This window comes from Kuraishia capsulata, genomic scaffold (assembly GCF_000576695.1).
Source record: "Kuraishia capsulata CBS 1993 genomic scaffold, Kuraishia_capsulata_scaffold_5, whole genome shotgun sequence".
Taxonomy (NCBI): Eukaryota; Fungi; Ascomycota; class Pichiomycetes; order Pichiales; family Pichiaceae; genus Kuraishia; species Kuraishia capsulata.
Genome location: NW_019172954.1, coordinates 1,293,330 through 1,313,440, shown reverse-complemented (window position 1 = coordinate 1,313,440; position 20,111 = coordinate 1,293,330). Strand labels below are relative to the sequence as shown.

General features: G+C 45.7%; 12 protein-coding genes across 12 annotated transcripts; 6 read left to right on the top strand and 6 right to left on the bottom strand.

Annotated features, from left to right (window-relative positions):
- Positions 1–15: 15 nt before the first annotated feature.
- On the bottom strand, positions 16–1,905 carry KUCA_T00004686001 (uncharacterized protein; the record flags this gene model as incomplete). The annotated part of the gene is made up of 1 exon (XM_022601446.1): positions 16–1,905. The coding sequence occupies one exon, from the start codon at positions 1,903–1,905 to the stop codon at positions 16–18; it is 1,890 nt and encodes a 629-aa protein (XP_022460692.1).
- Positions 1,906–2,091: 186 nt separating this feature from the next.
- Positions 2,092–2,364, top strand: KUCA_T00004685001 (uncharacterized protein; the record flags this gene model as incomplete). Its single annotated transcript, XM_022601445.1, has 1 exon — positions 2,092–2,364. The coding sequence occupies one exon, from the start codon at positions 2,092–2,094 to the stop codon at positions 2,362–2,364; it is 273 nt and encodes a 90-aa protein (XP_022460691.1).
- Positions 2,365–2,697: 333 nt separating this feature from the next.
- Positions 2,698–3,103, top strand: KUCA_T00004684001 (uncharacterized protein; the record flags this gene model as incomplete). The annotated part of the gene is made up of 2 exons (XM_022601444.1): positions 2,698–3,009; positions 3,059–3,103. 2 exons carry the CDS (start codon positions 2,698–2,700, stop codon positions 3,101–3,103), a joined length of 357 nt encoding a protein of 118 aa, XP_022460690.1.
- Positions 3,104–3,156: 53 nt separating this feature from the next.
- KUCA_T00004683001 (uncharacterized protein) lies at positions 3,157–3,936 on the bottom strand (the record flags this gene model as incomplete). The annotated part of the gene is made up of 1 exon (XM_022601443.1): positions 3,157–3,936. The coding sequence occupies one exon, from the start codon at positions 3,934–3,936 to the stop codon at positions 3,157–3,159; it is 780 nt and encodes a 259-aa protein (XP_022460689.1).
- Positions 3,937–4,462: 526 nt separating this feature from the next.
- On the top strand, positions 4,463–5,995 carry KUCA_T00004682001 (uncharacterized protein; the record flags this gene model as incomplete). The annotated part of the gene is made up of 1 exon (XM_022601442.1): positions 4,463–5,995. One exon carries the CDS (start codon positions 4,463–4,465, stop codon positions 5,993–5,995), a length of 1,533 nt encoding a protein of 510 aa, XP_022460688.1.
- Positions 5,996–6,038: 43 nt separating this feature from the next.
- On the bottom strand, positions 6,039–6,254 carry KUCA_T00004681001 (uncharacterized protein; the record flags this gene model as incomplete). The annotated part of the gene is made up of 1 exon (XM_022601441.1): positions 6,039–6,254. One exon carries the CDS (start codon positions 6,252–6,254, stop codon positions 6,039–6,041), a length of 216 nt encoding a protein of 71 aa, XP_022460687.1.
- A 556-nt stretch (positions 6,255–6,810) lies between these two features.
- Positions 6,811–7,137, bottom strand: KUCA_T00004680001 (uncharacterized protein; the record flags this gene model as incomplete). Its single annotated transcript, XM_022601439.1, has 1 exon — positions 6,811–7,137. The coding sequence occupies one exon, from the start codon at positions 7,135–7,137 to the stop codon at positions 6,811–6,813; it is 327 nt and encodes a 108-aa protein (XP_022460686.1).
- Positions 7,138–7,504: 367 nt separating this feature from the next.
- Positions 7,505–8,413, top strand: KUCA_T00004679001 (uncharacterized protein; the record flags this gene model as incomplete). Its single annotated transcript, XM_022601438.1, has 1 exon — positions 7,505–8,413. The coding sequence occupies one exon, from the start codon at positions 7,505–7,507 to the stop codon at positions 8,411–8,413; it is 909 nt and encodes a 302-aa protein (XP_022460685.1).
- An 854-nt stretch (positions 8,414–9,267) lies between these two features.
- KUCA_T00004678001 (uncharacterized protein) lies at positions 9,268–11,010 on the top strand (the record flags this gene model as incomplete). Its single annotated transcript, XM_022601437.1, has 1 exon — positions 9,268–11,010. The coding sequence occupies one exon, from the start codon at positions 9,268–9,270 to the stop codon at positions 11,008–11,010; it is 1,743 nt and encodes a 580-aa protein (XP_022460684.1).
- Positions 11,011–11,095: 85 nt separating this feature from the next.
- Positions 11,096–13,084, bottom strand: KUCA_T00004677001 (uncharacterized protein; the record flags this gene model as incomplete). Its single annotated transcript, XM_022601436.1, has 1 exon — positions 11,096–13,084. The coding sequence occupies one exon, from the start codon at positions 13,082–13,084 to the stop codon at positions 11,096–11,098; it is 1,989 nt and encodes a 662-aa protein (XP_022460683.1).
- Positions 13,085–13,776: 692 nt separating this feature from the next.
- On the top strand, positions 13,777–16,773 carry KUCA_T00004676001 (uncharacterized protein; the record flags this gene model as incomplete). Its single annotated transcript, XM_022601435.1, has 1 exon — positions 13,777–16,773. One exon carries the CDS (start codon positions 13,777–13,779, stop codon positions 16,771–16,773), a length of 2,997 nt encoding a protein of 998 aa, XP_022460682.1.
- Positions 16,774–17,088: 315 nt separating this feature from the next.
- KUCA_T00004675001 (uncharacterized protein) lies at positions 17,089–18,892 on the bottom strand (the record flags this gene model as incomplete). Its single annotated transcript, XM_022601434.1, has 2 exons — positions 17,089–18,529; positions 18,672–18,892. The coding sequence occupies 2 exons, from the start codon at positions 18,890–18,892 to the stop codon at positions 17,089–17,091; spliced, it is 1,662 nt and encodes a 553-aa protein (XP_022460681.1).
- Between the last annotated feature and the right edge of the window lie 1,219 nt (positions 18,893–20,111).

The window sequence follows — 20,111 nt, the reverse complement described above, 5'->3', positions numbered from 1 at the left end:
GTTATTTTGAATTTTCTATACCAAACCACGGTGCGGCGCTCTAAAATCCTTTTTCCAGACTTTGATGGTCATTCCGTCACTAAGCACCTCTTGGGTTTGAACCAAGTCGTAGTTCCGTATGCGAGGCATGATTTCGAACATTACAGCCCAGTATAAGGCACAGAGTGCCAAAATCACGAGCCCAGTGACAGCGTAGTTGGGATAGCCTTGGAACTCCTTTCCACCTTTATGGGGTACCAATGGGCCAAAAAAGAGAAACACAGACAACAATATCATGAAGATGACCCCAATAGATGGAGCCCTTATTGGCGCGACATAGCCTGGTCTCCTTCTTCGAATGAGGAATACAGCCGCTGATGCAAGTCCAATAAAAATCTGGCCTGGATATCCCTCCAGGTTCACGATGTAATCGTATAGATCGCCTGGTATTGGAAGAAGCAGAAAAACAGACGATATCACCAGCGGAATGAGCAAAGCGGGAAATGGCGCCTGGAACGGTCTGTTTGAAGCAAAAAACTTAGAAAATGGCAAGAAGCCCTCACGGAAGACTTCCTGGTTCATTCTAGACACTCCATACAGAACAGCCACAATATTGCCTGCTGCCGAGGCAGCCACTGTGGCAGTCAAAAATTGTCTTCCAATCTTGTAACCAAACAGTTTTTCAAAGAGCAAGCTGCCAACCAGCTCGCCCGATCCCATGAGGTCTTCACTGGGTATAACGATGAGGTATGCAATGTTGATGAACATGTAGCAGATGACGACAATGCCCATGGCCAGTGGTCCAGCAATTCTCATGGTTTTCACTGGGTCTTTCATCTCACTGGAAACCACGTGTGCGGAGTTCCATCCCGCCAACGAGAAGATGGCCTTCAACAGCCCTGATATGAAGCTGGAGAAGCTCACCTCGGATGTGGCCTTAAAGAAATTCACAGACTCCATCTGGTTCTCTATATGGGTCCACGAACTTGGCAACACCATGACATACAGTCCTATGAATGCCATTGCCACGAGCAAAAACAGCTTCAGTCCACCGGTGTAGTTTTGGATCAAGACTCCGTATTTCGTGGAAACTCCGTGTATCACTGTGACCAACACCACGAGGGTCAGCCCCACGTATCTCGCACTCGTCTCACTGGCATCGTCAAAGCCAAGCGAGTAAATGATATATTTTCCAAATATTAGTGTGTTGGTAATGGTGAATCCAAACAGAATTGAGTAGATGTTGAACACAACACTCATCAGCATGTACGGCCTATTGTAGGCATACTCAAGAAACACCTTTGTTCCTCCACTTCTCGGCAGAATGGATCCCAATTCAAGGAAAACAAACAGTCCTGAAAACGACATTAATGCAGCTGTTATCCAAACCAAAAAAAACAACGCTGGCGATCCTCCCACATCTCTGTATATAAGGGCTGGCGTCGCAAAGATTCCAGATCCAACAATTCGCGTAATAAGGAGGATCATAACCGAGAATACTCCCAAATGTCTTCCATGTGGTAAATCCTCCAGCTCCTGCAAATGAGAAACGTCACGATACGATTCGACCACTCCTGGATCCGCAGGTCGTATTGTTGTTGATACCTCCTCCTCCTCTTCCGCTGAGCTATACGATCTCACGTGCTCGGCAACTCCTACAGGAAATTTGAGATTGTCTTTGCTCGGTAGCGTCTGCATTTCATCGTTAGAAATCACCGTCTCGAAATCATCCATGTAGCTCTTGGCCAGTAATTCTGACGTCTCCGACATGGCTTGGTCAAATCTCTCCTGATCAAAACTATCTTGATCAAGCCTATCGTCGTTTATTCTGTTTTGATTCAGATCCAAAGAAGAACCCACCAGGGGTTCCGGGGACGGTTCAAGTTGTTCCAAAACTCCGTCCAAAACTCTACTTGATCTTCCCATATCCCGTGCCAAGATGCAATCTCTGTTGTCACCTTCGGTTATTTGAACATGGCGTTTTCTGATAAGGGATATCTACCGTGCACGATATGATTTGGCAGAGTGCGACATTAACAAGACAACTGGCCCGATTTGGACTCTGAGTTACTCTTCTGTGGTTTCTTCTGTGATCATTGATTTTGTAAACAAATGCTCTCCTCCGGAAACTGTACGATTGTCAAGGCAAGAAAGTATTCCTATGTGGCTTCGGACTCCAATGGTGCAACTAAGAATTCAGACGATTGGGTCCACTTTCCGATGAGGTCTGACATAAGTCTAGTGTTTCTTGAGAAGGACCACAAGTCTCAACTGGAGTTGAAGAACTTGGTTCTCCAAAATTTGGTTCTCCAAATTACATGGAAATCGGAGAAATTGGTTGGTCATACCTTGAATTGGCAAAAAGATTGGGGACTAACACTTTGATGCTTCCAGGATGAGATATGTATGTGTGACTACATGTCCAGAAACGATAGCAAAGTTGCGTTTTTTGAGATTATTGGACGATACCCTTCTGTGGGTATCAAGTGCAAGAATCCTGTTACTTTTGAGACCTCGAAACGACTCCAGCTGAGTTTCGAGTCTGCAATCGAGTATGAATTATGCTTGAACACTTTTAGAATGTGGGGTATCAATGCTAGAGATTCAAGAGATTCTGCCATGAGCAGTACGCTTCAGTATTCACTGGCTTGTGATTCCCAGGATCCTTACTGGAGACTGGATGTACCCCAGCAATCCTGGAATATCCCCAATCATAAAATGAACTACCAGGGAGCGTTTTCTTTGGGTACGCCTGATTCGCAGAGCTCAAAAATTTTGGCTTTTTCGCAAACTCAGCAGGATATTCCTCACACGATATTCCCAGAAGTTCCCAAATTTTCAGATGAATTCAGCAGGAATTGTTTTGCTGATATTTTTGACCACGATATCAGTGTTCGCCAAGATCTCAAACACGTTGACCATTCCGGTTCATCCATTGCTAAACAGATTGGGGTCACTGAAGATCTTATCAATGAGGATCTGGATCTTGCAATTGAAATGACACTGAAAAATCCTAGCTTCAAGGAACTGGTGAGTCCTAAACTGCTACTCTGTGGGTTTCTATCTACTAACCAAACAGGTTGTTAAATTGGAAAAAAAATTAGAAGATTCAGTATTCAAATGAAAGGCTTGCTTATGGCAAGGCTGTATTGTTCTTTCTCACATAAGCCTTATTGGCTAAATGAAAGGGATCATGAGCAGAATTGCCAGGGCGATCCATGGATAAACTCTTGCTCTGGATACCCCATTGGATGTGTATGACTCGGTGGCTGGTATGGACGAGGTGTTCAAAAAGGAGGTTGAAGATTTTGATTTGCTTTGGTAGCTGCTCAATACACTCAAAATTGAAGAAGTCAGGCTAGAGTGGATCGTATGAGACTTGGATAGTGAAACGGAGCTTGACGTGGTGATTGACGTCAGGCTGGTACTCGGTGCGGCGCTCTTTGATGATGACGTCGTGAACTTCGAATGGACTGACGAAGTCTTTGACGATGAAGTCTTCGATGACGAAGACTTTGATGTTGAAGACTCAGAAGTAGTAGTTGTGCTACTTTCAGAAGACTCAGAAGTGCTGGTGGTGACATCAGTAGTCAAATAATCGGCAGGAACAGCGAACGCCGTGATGTCACCCTCCTTCAGCAAGGTGGTGTACCAGGGAAACTCCGAGATAAAGGTCTGAAACTCAGAAAAGGGAAACTGGTCTGGAACCAAGGTGGTGAAGCCATAGTCAGTATAAGTGTAAACATCATTGTAAAATTGGACCAACTGCCTCGGGTAGGTCATCGAGTTATCGACCATGTAGCTGGTGTATCTGGCGATATTACTTGAAAAGTCATTCAGGAATGCCACCAGGAAGTCAAAGTCGTATTCAGCAGCCAAAGTCTTGGCTTCTTCGGTATCTTCTGAAAAAGCTGAACTGGCCATGGCCAGGATAAAGAGTCCCTTTGCGAAAATCATGGGGAGGGAATGCTGAGAAAGTCAAATTGCAGAAACGGGTACAGGTAACTGCAAAAGCCCTTTTATATACCGAAAACTTTAAGGTTATTTATAAATTAACATCAAATACGCTATTTCAGGCATATTAATTTCTTCGTCGCTGTTTTGGTTGTCAATTGTCGAAAAAGGCAACAGTATGACTACGTTATTTACCGTTTTGGGTCTTCAAAGGAACTTTTTGAGAACATCATATGTGGGCCAGCCAGTATACACATGAGCAATCACAATTGACTTTCTTTTCTTTGATTGGCGCAACAGAGTTTAAAATATCCGGTTTTACGAATAGAAGTCGTAATATTTTGGAACTATTGTAGAGTCTTGTCTTATCGCTCTGCCAAATAGGTGCGGCACCCTCGCGTAGGTTATGAGCCTGAAGAGGGAGATAAGCACGAGTAACGACTTTGCATACTTCAAGTACTCATAGTGTAGATCATTCCACGTGTTTCCCAGCGATATTCCAAAGCTTTTTTTGGTTATCTTATTTTTCATGGAGTCGGAACTCCTCCTATCATCGGCTCGAAAATCGAGAAAAGCTGTGATACGAAAAAGCGTGTTACACCACTCCAAGAAGTCCCCGAAAGAGGTCTCCCCTTCCCCTTCTCCGTCGTTGTCTAGCCAATCCAAAAACTCATTCTCGGTCTCAAATCAGGACACAAACTCACAAGAATATCTCGAAAATCTAATACGAAAGCTTTTTTCCAATCCAAATGTGAAGCTAACTAACAAAACGGACCTGCAAGACTTTCTACCTGCGCTGACGTCCTCCCAGGACGTGGATATCCAGACGTACGCTTTGATTGGCCTGTTTCTTCGTCAATTTGTAATGGGATGGTATCCTAGGATATCCCATGATACGTCAATGGAGTTCATGGGCGAGTTACTCGGGGTCGTTGCCCATATCACGCGAAACCTGCAACAGCGATGCCAGAGAATAGACTGGTCTAAGCTGTTATTGGACGAGTTGCCAGTAGTACTGGAATCTCATGTGAGCGCAATCAGAACAAGCAAATCTAGACGAGGGTCTAGACTTAGTTCCAGCCGAGCAACCGTTGCGTCGCCGGGATGTGACTGGTATGATGATCCTGATTGGACTGCCGACTTCCTAGAGTTGAATTCGCATTTTGCTATCGATCAAAACGACGCGTACCTGGAACGGCTTTATTGCACTGTTCTATCTCGAAGCATTGTGTGCCTTTTGGTTCCTGTTGAGGAGCTTGACTCTCAGCTAAGCCAAAAGCTAATCACAGCCATAATGAACGACCTGGTGCTGAGGAACGTGGTTGAAAATTTGAGCGATAGTTTTGCCATTTGGGGCATTATCAACAAGGTGTGCGATATAGGGATCGATCGGCTGGGCAAAAAAAACGCAAAACGCCAGTCTCTTGGGGAACGGCTCATATCTGTAGGGAGAATGGTTGGTCATCTAATAGCATACACCACGTCGCTTTTCTCGATATGGCCCTCTCCTGGTGACGATGATCATATTAAGTCCGTTCTGGAGTATTCCATATTCTCTTTCCTAGCGTGTTTATTTGAGATTCCCGTGGTGAGTCCAATGCTGTACATGTTGCTGACCACATTAAAGGCCTATGGTATAGGACTGTCTAGGGTATCTCATATCCTCAACAACCTCATTCACAATTTTATCTACCAAGTGATTATCACCGAATCCAATGTGATCACCTGTGTTTCAGTCTTGCGAAGGATGATGTTTCCTAAAGACCAAACGTTCGACATGGGCCAGAGATGGGTCCCGCAAAGTAACGAGGAGTTGATCAGGTTCAGACAAAAGACACGTGATAATGTGACCAGACTAATGGAGGTATTGCCCTCATCAAATCTCATTGCCTATCTTGTTGAGGTGAATGCGGATTCCGTGGAAATGTTTCTGGAAAGTTTGCAGAATAAAACCGTCAACAAGGTGCTACTGTGGTCGTTATTGGATTTGTTGTTGGTGAGCATATTTCCTGAGTTGTCGACCTATACAGCGACGGATATAGAGAATCATTCACTGACATAGCATGGCTGAAGAAATTCCGAAAACATCATCTAGCCGACCCGCTTCAACACAAAAATTTAAACTCATTCATGCACGCTTTAATGACAGCCTTCAGGCGGGACCTACTCTCAACCTGGAAAGACTCTAGATACCAATTCTTCTCCTGTAACCTGTTCAACCTCTCCATCTCCTCAGTATCCGTGTACTCAACTTCGTATTCTGGAGATCTCGAAGCGAGATACTTGCGATTCTCGATAACAATTTCCCCGAGTGGTTGCATGCAGCAGATATGAATGGTGTGACAACTGTTTATTCTTTGAAAATCACCCAAAAGCATCACCGTCAATTAAATACGCCGTGTAATTCATGATTGCCTCCTACAACATCAACCATATGTCGCACTTTTTCACTCGTGCACTACTACGCGTCTTGGTCGCCATGGCGACCCAAAAAGTCGATTTTGTAAACAAGATTCCCGATTGGGACACACAACGATTGTTTTTGGAGCCCAATCCGACGTGCCCTCTCACATCCATTCTCTTGTTTACGTCTCTTGTCTTGTTTTTCCCTCTACGATATAACAAAACCACACGCAAAGCTATAATTTCCGTTTGGACTAACCGTTAAGATGAGAGAAATTGTACGTCAATACTATTTGAATTCAATCCCGCTGTTTAAGTTATTTCGTTGCCCAAGCTATTGTTATTCCAACACGTGAAACTACAAGAGATTTTCTCTCCGTGTTTTCTGTTGAAGGAGTTGAAGACGCTGAGTAACTTTCGTTGGCGGAATACCTTTTGAACGTTTACTAACTTGTGATTTTTCAGATTCATTTGTCAACTGGTCAATGTGGTAACCAAATTGTAAGTTACAAGAAGGTGCAATACGGGATACTTGGAGATTTGGGAAGATGAACTATAGCAACTTAATACGCAACTCTTGGAGTTGATGATTCTGCACGAGAAATTCAATTTATCCAAGCTCGTAACCCACTTCCCTGAGATTTGTGACGAATTGGAAGATGGTTCACCCGCGGTCGTCCTTTGTTGTACTATTTTACGCGTCTGAGCCTCCAAAATCTTGAAACGTGCCCATTTGTTTACTCCACCTTCACCGGAATACGTACTAACTATATAACAGGGTGCTGCTTTCTGGGAAACCATCTGTGGTGAGCATGGTTTGGACAACGATGGTGTCTACCATGGTACCCAGGACATTCAAAAGGCAAAGCTGGACGTTTACTTCAACGAGGCGAGCAGCGGCAAGTACGTTCCCCGTGCTGTCCTGGTCGACTTGGAGCCGGGCACCATCGACAGTGTTAGATCCTCGAACCTTAAGAACCTGTTCAGACCAGACAACTTCATTTACGGACAATCGTCTGCTGGTAACGTCTGGGCCAAGGGTCATTACACCGAGGGCGCCGAGCTTGTTGAGTCTGTGTTGGACTGTGTGCGCAGAGAAGCTGAAGGCTGTGATTCTATACAGGGTTTCCAGATCACCCACTCTCTGGGTGGTGGTACCGGTTCCGGTATGGGTACCTTGCTGATCTCCAAGATTAGAGAGGAGTTCCCAGACAGAATGATGGCCACCTTCTCGGTTGTTCCATCCCCAAAGACTTCCGACACCGTTGTTGAGCCATACAACGCCACTTTGTCCATCCACCAATTGGTCGAGAATTCGGACGAGACGTTCTGTATTGACAACGAGGCGCTGTACGATATCTGTGTAAACACCCTGAAGTTGAGCCAGCCAGACTACTTTGACTTGAACCACTTGGTTTCTTCAGTTATGTCTGGTGTCACTACCTCTCTGCGTTACCCAGGTCAGCTGAACTCAGACCTGAGAAAGCTTGCCGTCAACCTTGTTCCATTCCCAAGACTGCATTTCTTCATGGTTGGTTACGCCCCATTGACATCGATGAAGTCCCAGTCTTTCAGATCTCTGAACGTGCCTGAATTGGCGCAACAGATGTTTGACAGCAAGAACATGATGGCTGCTTCCAACATCAAAAACGGTCGTTACTTGACTGTTGCCGCTTTCTTCAGAGGTAAGGTTTCCGTCAAGGAGGTTGAAGATGAGATGCACAAGGTTCAGACCAAGAACTCGGAATACTTTGTCGAGTGGATTCCAAACAATGTCCAAACTGCTGTTTGTTCCGTCGCTCCAAAGGGTTTGGATATGAGTGCTACTTTCATTGGTAACTCCACCTCTATCCAGGAGCTGTTCAGAAGAGTTGGTGACCAATTCAGTGCCATGTTCAGAAAGAAAGCTTTCTTGCATTGGTACACTTCTGAAGGTATGGACGAGATGGAGTTCTCTGAGGCTGAATCCAACATGACCGATCTCGTTGCCGAATATCAGCAGTACCAAGACGGTGTGGACGTGGATGAGGAGCTGGATTACGCTGATGAGGTTCCAATGGAAGACATGATGGAGTAAGGAATTTTTCTACACGACTTTTCTCTGTGATCCTTCCTATTGAGACAATTCGACGTTGAAAGAGAAAGAAAATGCGGAGCGCCCGCGTGAACAGAGAGATCGGGCAAGACAAACGACAACCGCAGGGTCATATCTTAATGCTCGTATGGTCCTTTATAATTTTGTACACACGATTTCCCCCTGTTGATGTGCCGCCTGCTTGGTCTCCCTGCCCGGTGTCTTCCTCATTCTGTTCTCTTCCATCTTGATTGACTCTCTTTGTCTTACTCTTATCTTTGCCCTTTTTTTTTTACTTTCGACTCTTGTGTTTGCTCTTTTATACCCCCCTTATTAAGTCTTTTCTCCGATTACTAGAATTGATGCAGGTCAGCCAATATTGAACGGTATCTGGAAGTAGTCATGTAACCCCCTCATTTGTGACCCAGTGAGCATACGTCTGGATCTCAGGCTCGCTCTGACTCGCTCTGACTCTGCTGCCTGGCACTTAGTTATCTCTCCCAACCAGTTCAGTATCGGCCGACCCAATTTGTGTTGCCGAAGGGTCGGAATATGCCCTCGGCAAAAACGCACCTCGGAAGATTTGACGCAGATAAGGCGCCATTCCGGAAATACTTCGCCCTCGGAATATTCCCGGAAACTCATAAGCGCCCTAACCAACTGCTCGCTATCTTAAGGGCGCTTATGCATGTGGCTACTGTGGGAACCACAGCTGTTTGGTTTCCTACAAAATTAACCATCCTCGCAGACTTTGCGTTTCTTTTCTGTATCTCTTCTGAACCTTTTGAAGATCTTTCTCTTGTTCTTGTGATTTCATTCTTGTGTTTATTGTTTAGGCGTCTTGCTCAAACTTCAACATGACTGGGGAAACTGACTCTTTGCTGGATTTGAAGCCAGCAATCTCTCCAACCTACTTCAACGATCCAAGTACTGCCTCCGCCGGTGTGATTGCAAACGAACTTGCTCATGATCGCGATTTTGTTGAGACAACATACGGTGCCATTGACGAAGATCTTGAATCGCAGGAGGACATAGACGATTCGGACGGATTTGCCGTCAGCAAAGACAAACTGTTTTATATCTGCTGCTCAGTGTATCTGGGCTCCTATCTTTCAGCATTGGATGCCACTGTGGTTACAACATTGTTACCTGTGATATCTTCTGATCTGGGCGCTCTTGAAAAAAGTTCGTGGATCGCCACTTCCTATCTATTATCGTGTGCAACTTTTCAACCACTGTTTGGAAAGTTGTCCGACATCTTTGGCAGAAAGCCCATGATTTTGCTCTGCGACACTTGTTTTGTTGTTGGTTGCTACATGTGTGCCACCTCCACTTCGCTTATTCCGCTTGTTCTAGGTAGATTTATCACCGGTATTGGTGGAGGAGGAATCTCCACGCTGAGTACCATCACCATGTCCGACCTGATTTCGCTGAGAAAGAGAGGTTTGTTCCAGGGAGTTGCCAACGTGTTCTACGGTCTGGGTGCTGCTTCGGGAGGTGTGATTGGTGGTTTGGTTGCGGACCACTGGGGCTGGAGATATGTGTTTTATCTGCAGATCCCACTGGCATTTGCGAGTGCTGCCATGATCTACATCCACTTGGAGCTTCCAGAGGGTTCAGCAGGTCTCGGTGTTCAGGGCTCGGGTATCTGGGGAAAACTCAAGCAGATCGACTACTTGGGTAGTGTTCTGTTGGTTTCCGGTTTGACCGGAATAATGTGTGCGGCTGCGTTTGGTGGTCACGAGATTCCTTTCCAGAGCCCTGTCTTTGTAGCTTTGTGTGTGATCTCTGGGGCTCTGCTTATTGGGTTTGGCTTGGTCGAGGCCTACGTTTCGCCTGAACCAGTTATCCCCGTGAGACTACTGGGTATCAGGACTGTGCTCACGTCGTCCCTGGCCAACTGGTTTGGAACAATGGGACTCTTTTCGGTCATGTACTATGTTCCTCTCTGGTTCTCCACGGTTCTGGGTCTCTCTGCCACCGAGAACGGTCTGAGGACGGTGCCGAACTGTATCATCACCGCTGGTGCTTCTGTCGGAGCAGGTATGTACATGAGAATGACAGGCAAGTATCTCGCGATGGCCAGAATCACTGGTCTATTGCTGGTGATCGGGGCTGTCCAATTGTGGTTCCTGAAGCCTAACGTAAGCACCTGGAGACAGTACATCATACTGAGTGTCCCAGGTGCTGGTTACTCCATGATGCTGACAGTCACGTTGCTGGCTCTGATTGCTTCTGTCGACGTCAAACACCAGGCCTCTACCACCTCCATTCAGTACTGTTTCCGGTCCACCGGGTCTACCCTCGGTGTCACGGTTGCCAGTGCACTTTTCCAGCACACTCTGGGAGCAAAGGTCAAGAGCCTGGTTGCGGCTGCGGCACCAGATGCGCTTGCTGGTGCCGAGGTGGTGAAGAGGGCCTTGGAAAGCCCTGACTACTTGAAAGTGGCTCCAGAATGGGCCAAAGCTCCGTTGCTAGAGAGCTATGACGCCGCAGGCCACTCCGTCTTCTACTTCAGTGCGGTGATCTTGGTCCTCGGTTATTTGTGTGTGTTTTTCATGCAGGAATCCAAGTTGCACAATAGTGTCAAGAGAACTTAGGACTGCGTATATACCTGGGCGAATCGGGCATATCTATACATTTCTGTGAGATTCATATATCCAAATAGATGAGATTTCCTCAACTTCAAGGTACGTAAATCTTGCTGTAGCCCTGCACTTTTCTTCTGCAGCAAACGCATTCGTCAAACGCCCTCATTGCGAGCGAAACTCGGCAAACGTCACATACTGCTAGACATTTGCACGGCCATAGGATGATCTGTCTTGGGTTCGTTTGGCAAACAACGCACGTGCCTATTCCAAAGTCCTCGTCGTCGGAGTCCTCGATGCTCTGATGTCTGTGACGGTTTTCCAGTATCACGTCCTCCAGTTTCCAGGCCGACGAACTAAAGCTTGATCTGGTCAGTGGCTTGTCATTTGCTTTTAAATGGGCACTCATGATCCTGGCCATTCTCACTTCCTGCTGGGTCGAAGGAGATAACAACGCAGACAGTTCTTCATACGACATGATTGCCTCTGGTTGCGTCTGTTTCGAGTAATTTGGTGCCTCCGCCCTCCTGGCCAATGCCAATGATGACGCTCCAATAATCTCGATATCGGATTCGTAATCGCTCTGGTATTCTTCTGCAACATTGTCTGGGTCGCTTTCGTCTGCCGTGGCCTCGTCAAAATCCAGCGAAGTGTCGACATCCTGCAGGTCATCACCTAATAGTAACTGCGCGTAGGAGTATTTATCCATGTCAAACGCGTCTGCATTAACGTAACTCTTTCTTTGATTGTAGATCTGTCCACTTCCCCGTGGATCTGTCATTGGCGGAATTGCCCCATCACTTGTAGTTCTTTCCAGAAACTTCGGCGTTCGTCTCAAGGCAAGAGATAGCACAAGATCCCACATATCCACCAGGAGATCCTTGGTCTGTCTCGCTCTGGTGAGCAGTTTCCAGTGCCTGAGCTTTGAGGCGTTGAGGTCGCCCAGACTCACCATGTCCGGATGGTACTGTAGATCGTTGGCATAACCCAGCTTCTTCTTGGTCTTTTGTGCATCCTCGAAGAAGAGAGCGCTAGACTGCTTCATATCAACCCAAGTTGTTTGTGGTATTTTGATCCCAGAAATCTCCCTGTTGTAGGAGATTCTTCCGGTGGCATTGATTGCAAATCCGCCAAGGGTCATCAGAGTGCTTTGGAAGTCATCCGAGAGAGATATGTTCAGGGACTCGAGATTGTTCAAGGTAGCAAATGTCGAGTCTGTGAACGAGCCTTTGAAGACAGAAGCCAGTACAAAGATGACAGTGCAAAGAGCAATAATGAAAAGCGTAATCAGTTGGGGTAGGTATCCAACAACTAGCACAAACGGCATCAGTCTGAATCTCAAAGACAATATGGTGTCTGCAACATAGTACAGCACTGCCAGTCCAACAATGGAGCTAGGAATGAGTCTATACTTTTCCAGGTTCCCTAGGCTCAAGATGTGAATAAGAGAGTGGTTGACGAGGGACGCGAATGCCAAAGTCAGCAGCTCTCTAGATGGTCTCTTCGAGGTTTGCACCTCTTGGAACGCCAAAGAATACTCAAAAAGCGTAATTCCAGATTCAACCGAAGGGTCGTTGCCAGACGCAATTGCGATAAAAGTTTCAATTATCTGGGACAGGCAAAGCGACAAGTAGAAGGGTTTCAACACCGTTGGAGTGGGACCTTTGTCCTCCCAAGAAGCAGTCCCGTAGCTCATGTTCAAAAAAGTCTTTTGAAAGAACGTCTTGACATCAAATTGGTAATAATCCGGTATCAGTCTGAACACCAGATGCGAATGGGTATATGATTTAATACATGAGATCACTCCGTAACTGCCTTTGAAGAGAATGAACAAAGCCAAGACACGCAGGACAACGATAGACACCAAAGGTAATTTCCTATTCCGTCTTGACGAGGCAAACACCAGAATTCTGTTCAGAACCATGGCAGTCGACATGCACATTGCAGCATACGGAGATACGCAGTACGACACCATTGATCTGGACCTGCCCAGTGGGGCATCGGACTGGAGAGCCTGCTCCATCACACCATCTGTAAAGGAGCTGAACAGTCTGACTATTAACCAATTAGACTCAGGCGAGGCCATCTTTCAGCTTTGGGTGCCACTATTCAGTCCACAGGTGCAGTTGTGGGCATCACAAGAGGTTACAACCCTGTGATCCTGACACATTACAGAGCAATTGGGGTAGTGTCCTCAGCTCTGGATTGTGTGGTACACGTCGTTATCGGTCCAGTCCGAGCAGATGCCATGGTGGGGCGCATTGTGCGATATGGGCGTCTTTACAGGATGTTTTGCAGAAGTATACTCAAAAAAAAAAATTTGAACTGTAATTACTTTTTGGGTGCCATGGGTCATAGTTTAGTTGTTTTTAATAGAGTCATGGGAGAAGTGGAGAGGTACCTTCTATAGTCTTCACCATTCAGACTTGCGTACAAATTTGAAAAAACTGAGAATTCTAGATTAAAGCTACAGACAGAAGCATTCAGCACTTGTAAAATCAAAACTGCCAAACAAAAAACCGACGTTTCCATATTTCGGCTCAAATATGACAAATTCGGTCAAGCTCAGAAAGTAGCTCAGCCCAAACTCTCGTGTTTACTTCTTTGAGAGAATTTCAATATTCTTACCCGATTGGGCTAAATGTAAACACTTCTCATACCAAACGTACACACCCAAGGCACCTGGTTTCTACCCGAGATCTCACCTAAAACTCAAAAGGACGATCTTTAACCGTTCTCTTTTTGAGTATCTGCTATCAATTGGAGTTTAGTCGCAAAATGCCGGACCCTTTCAGAATACCCAAGCCGGATCCCGTCTACTCCTCACCAAAAAGGTTCCAGCAGATCGACCCGTTCGACGATGATGCTGCTATTGAATCATTCGATACCCGTACTTCGAGAACAGACTCTCCCTCAAAGACTGCCATGAGATACAGTCCAGCTGTCAAGTTTGGGAGACGTGATTCGTCTGCAATGGCAGCTGCGGACGACTTCTCCAATAGTACCATTGCCAATCGGTTTGTGATGGCAGCCAGTGAACAGGGTCATAGAGGCTCATTCGCAGAGTCTGATCTCTATCCACAACCACAGCAGCAACCCCCAGTCACTCCGAGGTCGAAATTCACTCAAATGGAGTCGCCAAAGAGATTCACTCCAGTGGTGGCCTCTCCCACCCGGTTCAAGAGAACAGTGACTGGAGAGACTGATTTTGGCAAGTCAGTGGGATCCGACAAAAGCTCGAGAGTGTTGCCACCTCCCAAGCCAATTTTCTCCGCATCAACTTTTGCCGCAGCCAATCACGACCAGCCCTTGGACTTGCACCAGACTGCTTCTTACTCCTCCCAAGACACCTATGCCACCAACGGGTATCTCAAGGAGAAGGGCGATTTTGCAGCCTCTGTTTTCAGCGATGCAACTACAACTGCTGGAGATGATGAGGATGCCATGAACAAGTTTGCGTCCTCGCTAGATGGCCATATGTTTGAAGATGTGCCTACTGAGTTCCAGCCAAGAAGAGAGATCAAGGTGACCCAGAAGACCTTCCACTCCAAAAACGGTAATCTGGTCTTGGATAACCCAATTCCCTCAACATTGGCCAAGTTCTTGCCCCAGAAGAGCGCAGATGAATTTGAATATATGAGATACTCTGCTGTCACTTCTGGACCCGACGAATTCGAGGAGTCCGGCTTCAACATTCGTGCAAAGGAGATGAACCGGTCCACAGAACTGTTGATTGCCATCACCATGTACAATGAAGACGAGGTTGCTCTGGCCAGAACTCTCCATGCTGTGTTCAAGAATATTGCATATTTGCAGAAAAGACAACAGAGTTCCACGTGGGGTGCTAATTCATGGCAGAAAATCGTGGTCATGATCATTGCAGATGGCCGCACCAAGGTGAAGCCGGGTGTTTTTGAACTCTTGTCAGCTATTGGTGTTTATCAAGAGGGCATTGCAAAGTCTTTTGTGAACAGTAAGCCTGTCAACTGTCACATGTTCGAATATACCACCCAATTGAGCATCGACGAGAATCTCGTGTTCCAGAGTGACGAAAAGGGACTCGTTCCTGTGCAGATCGTCTTCTGCATGAAAGAGAAGAATGCCCAAAAAATCAATTCTCATCGCTGGTTGTTCAATGGTGTTTGCCCAATACTGGAGCCCAATGTGTGCATTTTGCTGGACGTTGGTACCGTTCCACATGATTCCGCCATTTATCATCTGTGGAAGTCGTTCGATCTGGATTCGAACGTAGCAGGTGCGGCAGGTGAGATTTTGACTATGAAGGGAAAATACTGGAAAAACCTGCTGAACCCAATCGTTGCATCCCAGAACTTTGAGTATAAAATGTCCAATATTTTGGACAAACCGTGCGAGTCAGTGTACGGCTACATCAGTGTTCTGCCTGGTGCTCTGTCTGCATACAGATACAGTGCTCTTCAAAACCACGAAGATGGCACAGGACCACTCCACTCCTACTTTAAAGGAGAAAGAGGCTACCAAAGTGACGAGAAGTCAGACATCTTTACTGCAAACATGTATTTGGCCGAAGACAGAATTCTGGCGTGGGAATTGGTCTCTAAGAGAGATGCCAAGTGGGTCTTGAAGTACGTCAGAGCAGCGAAAGGTGAGACTGATGTGCCCGAGACTTTATCGGAATTTATTTCACAGAGAAGAAGATGGCTGAACGGAGCATTTTTTGCAGCTATTTATTCTCAACTCCATTTCAGAAGTATATGGAAAACTGATCACTCTGCTATGCGCAAGTTCTTCTTTCATATCGAGTTCATATACCAGTTCCTCACCACTTTATTCTCGATTTTTTCGGTTGCAAATTTCTATCTGGCATTCTACTATATGGTAGGATCATTGTCCACCAACGAGTCAATTCCTAACAATGGTGGGTTCTGGATTTTTCAGATCATGAACTACATCTGCATGTGCTGCCTGGCCTCGATGTTCGTGATCTCTATGGGAAACAGACCACAGGGAGCCCCCAAGTTATACATGCTCTCTGTGATTGTTTTGACATTCTGTGGGTCATTTGCAATTATCAGTGGCTTTGTGTACATGTGTCAATTGATCAAGGCCCACAGTCTTGGTGAAGTGAGTGGTCTTTCGTTCGCAAACATCGTTGTTTCTCTGGGTTCCACCTATGGACTGTACGTTCTGATGAGTATTGTGTACTTGGACCCTTGGCATCTCCTTTCGTCCGCTCCACAATATTTCATGCTTCTTCCCAGTTACACATGTCTGCTGCAAATTTATGCCTTCTGCAACACTCACGATGTGTCCTGGGGTACTAAGGGAGAGAACAACCCCAAAACCAACCTGGGCAGTGCCATCATTACCCAGACCGAAAGTGGAGAGGAGGTCATCAAGGTGGACATCGTTGGTGATCAGAGAGATATCGACTCAATCTACGCCGAGGTTCTCTATAAACTGAAGGAGAGAAGAAAGCAGCCTTTGAAAATGCGTGAAGGATTCGTCCAAGCACCACCACCAAGTGACGAGGACTATTACCGGGACCTGAGATCACGTGTCGTGCTCATTTGGCTGATCTTGAACTTGGTGTTGATCATGACTGTCACCCAGGTGTACAAGCCAGGATCTATTAAGACTAATGGCTATCTTATGACGATCCTGTGGAGTGTGTTCGGCTTTGCATTGTTCAGAGCCTTGGGGTCGTTTGCTTATCTGTTCCATCTTCTCTTGAGATGGGTGGTCGTGAGCCACAACAAGTGGGAGATAAGAAAAGGATTAAAGGAAGAAGAGTGAATCCAATACCAAATTTTTTTTAAAGTTGTGAAATACCAGTATTTACCAATACAAAAAATAACCGTACAAAGATGACTCAGCGTAAGACCAGCAAAAAAGGTTACCCGAGTTGTGACAATGGGCATAAATCAAATGCATAGGCGCAAGCAGTAGAAAGACCGTGGATAAATATAAAAAAAGAGATGCGTGTGGGATGTTCTGTGAATATTGTGTTAGCATGGCAAGCATGGTGAGCGTGGTGAGCATGAAGAAAATAATGAGCATGGCATGAATATCGTGAGCAGAATGAAGATGTCATGAGGTAAAACTTAAATTTCACAAGTTCAAAACCTTCTTCTTCAAATTTCTGAGGTCTTCGTAATCACCAAGGCCCAAAATATCATCACACTTTTGCGCGTGAATATCGTTCATATCAACCGTTTGGATAGAATTCAGCTTATTGGAGGTCAATGATTGAGCAAAAGTCTCCAGCAAGCTTTCTTTGAAAGTCTGCTTGAAACCATCCTTGAAGCCGTCACTTAACGTTGGTCTGCCAAACAAGGACGGGGTCTCTTCTGACCTTGACGAGAGGGTGGAATCGTCCTCGCTCAGACTGGGCAGACTGGTGGTTCTTCTGCTGGGAACATCTGTATTGAGATGGAGACTGAACGTATCCTTTGGTTCGTTCCATTTAAAGATATCCAAGTCATCAAAGTGGGTTTCTCCAAAAGAATGAAGGTCAAAATCGTCATCTTCCTTTTTGCAAGTGATATCTGTGAGTTGGTGGGTGAATTTTTGAGGTGGTGGTGAGGTCCTGGGAGCACGGACTTTGTGCGTTGCAATGGGTCCTTCAGATATACCATACTTGAGTCTGAAATCTTGACAGAGTTTGTTGAGTTTGCTGTCTTCGTTCTTCACTTGCTCCACATTCTGCAAATCCAGTCTACATCTGAGCTCAGTCTGAGAACTGTAATGGTCGACCTTGATGGCAGAGTCTGCGAATTGCAGAGAAATCGATCCAAACACGGGATTGTAGGCTTGCAGTGCAAGTTCGTAGTCTTCAAACCACTCCGCAGTCTCCTTTCTCCGTGGAAGTTTCATATCCAAATCATGAGTCCGGTTGAACCAAAGGAGCAGCGAGTTGAAAATAAAGAAATGGTCATTGTCAACGTCTAGCGAAAATATGAGTGCCTTTCCAAACGACAAAAGCTGGGAAATCCAATTCAGAATCTCAGGGTTAGGCAACTCCCACAAAACCAAGTGGAATAATAGAAGACATATCTCGTCTAGCGAGTCAGGCGAGATCACAAAGTCCTGCGACAAAAATCCGAGCTTGGACAGCGGAATCGAGTTTGGGTCCTCAAATCTCATCAAGACCAATTTATAAAGCTTAGTGTCCAACTTAGTGAACGGAAAGTATCCGAACCGGCTAGAAAATCTGGAAAAGCCAGAGTCCAGATCAAAAAGATTCACCTTGAATTCTTCAAAAGTACATCTAGTGAACCTGAGCTGTGAGTCAACAGTTTCCAGTCTGACCGGGCGTTGATATCTTTGGCATTCCATGAGCTCATTTTCCAGGTCAATGATTTTTCTCTCCAGATTCTTGGTGTAACCTTTTGGAAACGAATTTCTCGTCAGCTTATCACTTATAGCACACTTGTAGTGAACTTTCTGACAGTTTCCACATGGAAGTTGACCATCACATCTGATCTTTTTGACCCTACACCTGTCGCAAGCCTGGTTGATTCTCTTCTGGCCTGTAGGAAGCGTTATCACACTGCATAACTGTTAGTACTCCGAGGCATGGATTATTCTTCCGCATGTGTCTTAGCAATGGGAGTTTTGAGCAGTGACAGCTCAGTGAAGCGAAACGTAAACACAAGGTGGAGAAGTGTGGGGTATGAATACTGAATACTTACTGCATTGCGATCAAAGCGGGTAATTGTTCTGGGATATGGGGTAAATGAATCTGCTTTATGGGGACAATAGGCACAGATAACAGCAGGATTGCAGCAAACAAGCGAGTTGTTGGTTTAGAAAGAAGGTGAGAAAAGGGGGATGAACTGTGTTCAGGCAGTTTAGGGTTATTAAAAACCCTTTGTGGGAAAGCCCAACAGACCAGAGTGACCGGATCTCTCATTGGACAAACCGACCGAGGGGGATTAGCAAAATCACCCAAAAAGAAACGCCCATTAAATGCTACGACTAAGAGTGATGACCATATGCAGCCAATGAGAGGCCTTGCTGAGCAAATGTTGCGTCAAGCCCGGTGCTGCGAGAAAGACGTCTTCCGTTTTTAGGGTGCATGCATGCGCTTCCCCAGATATTTGTGGAGGGTGAGGGGGAGGGGCAAGAAATTTCCGGCTCAGCGGGCCATTTTGGCATGCGCACTCACCGGCTCGGCAATTTGCATATAACTCATGGTTGATGGCAAGTTGAAATTTCGAGTATTGAGATATTGGATGCTACGGGCATGCTAACTGTCCATAGATAAACTTGCTACCAGTATTGTTCTTCTTGGTGGTTGCGCTTGGAGGCGCAGCCACTGACTCGCGTGGGGGTAACGCAAACCAAGTTTGCGGCTCCATAGCATGTAACGAGCGCTTTCACAAACGAACAAGGCTTTGTAGAATTTAGTTGGAAATGCGAGCTGGAAATTTTTTGTACTCTTCTCTGATAACGTATCTTTTTCTGTGCGCGTTTCATGTTAAAACCAACTTGTTCTTAACCTCGGGGTTACTGAGAACGAAAAGGAATGACCTCTTTAGTGTCTGCACGTACCCGACTTAGTCCTGACGACTAAGATAACCGCCTGCATCACAGTTTAATGACCAAAAAGGGTGAATTTGCGACTGGAGACGTTTTGATTCAAGAATTCTCGTTCGAATTTCTAGTGTGAAACCCGGACGATTTGTAGACCAGCGTCGCCAGTCGCGTCTGTAACTGCATGTTTCGGGGTAATTCATAGCAGGAACAAGTAACATACATTTCATATGCAGTTTGTTTTATTCTTTTCAATGTACCAAGTATATTACTAGATTCAGACATATTGTGCAGTGAATTTGTCGATCAATCTTCTGGCTTTGAGATCATGAATGGTATTATATGAGGTCGCGTCTTCATGGCACGCACTAGAACTCATTTGATTTGTGCAGAAGCAGTTCCTTTACCGCACTTGGAACAGTTGATGTTTATATTATGCCAAGCAACTTTGAAAGTTACTGCTCCTCTTTTCGAGTTGTCGATATTGTACGAAGCAGAACAAGAGTGGCGTGTCAAAGACATTCAATATTTACGTAGAAGGCACAAGAATGGAAATCGAGAACGCCCGTTACAATAAACAGAGTTTCCGGCTGGTC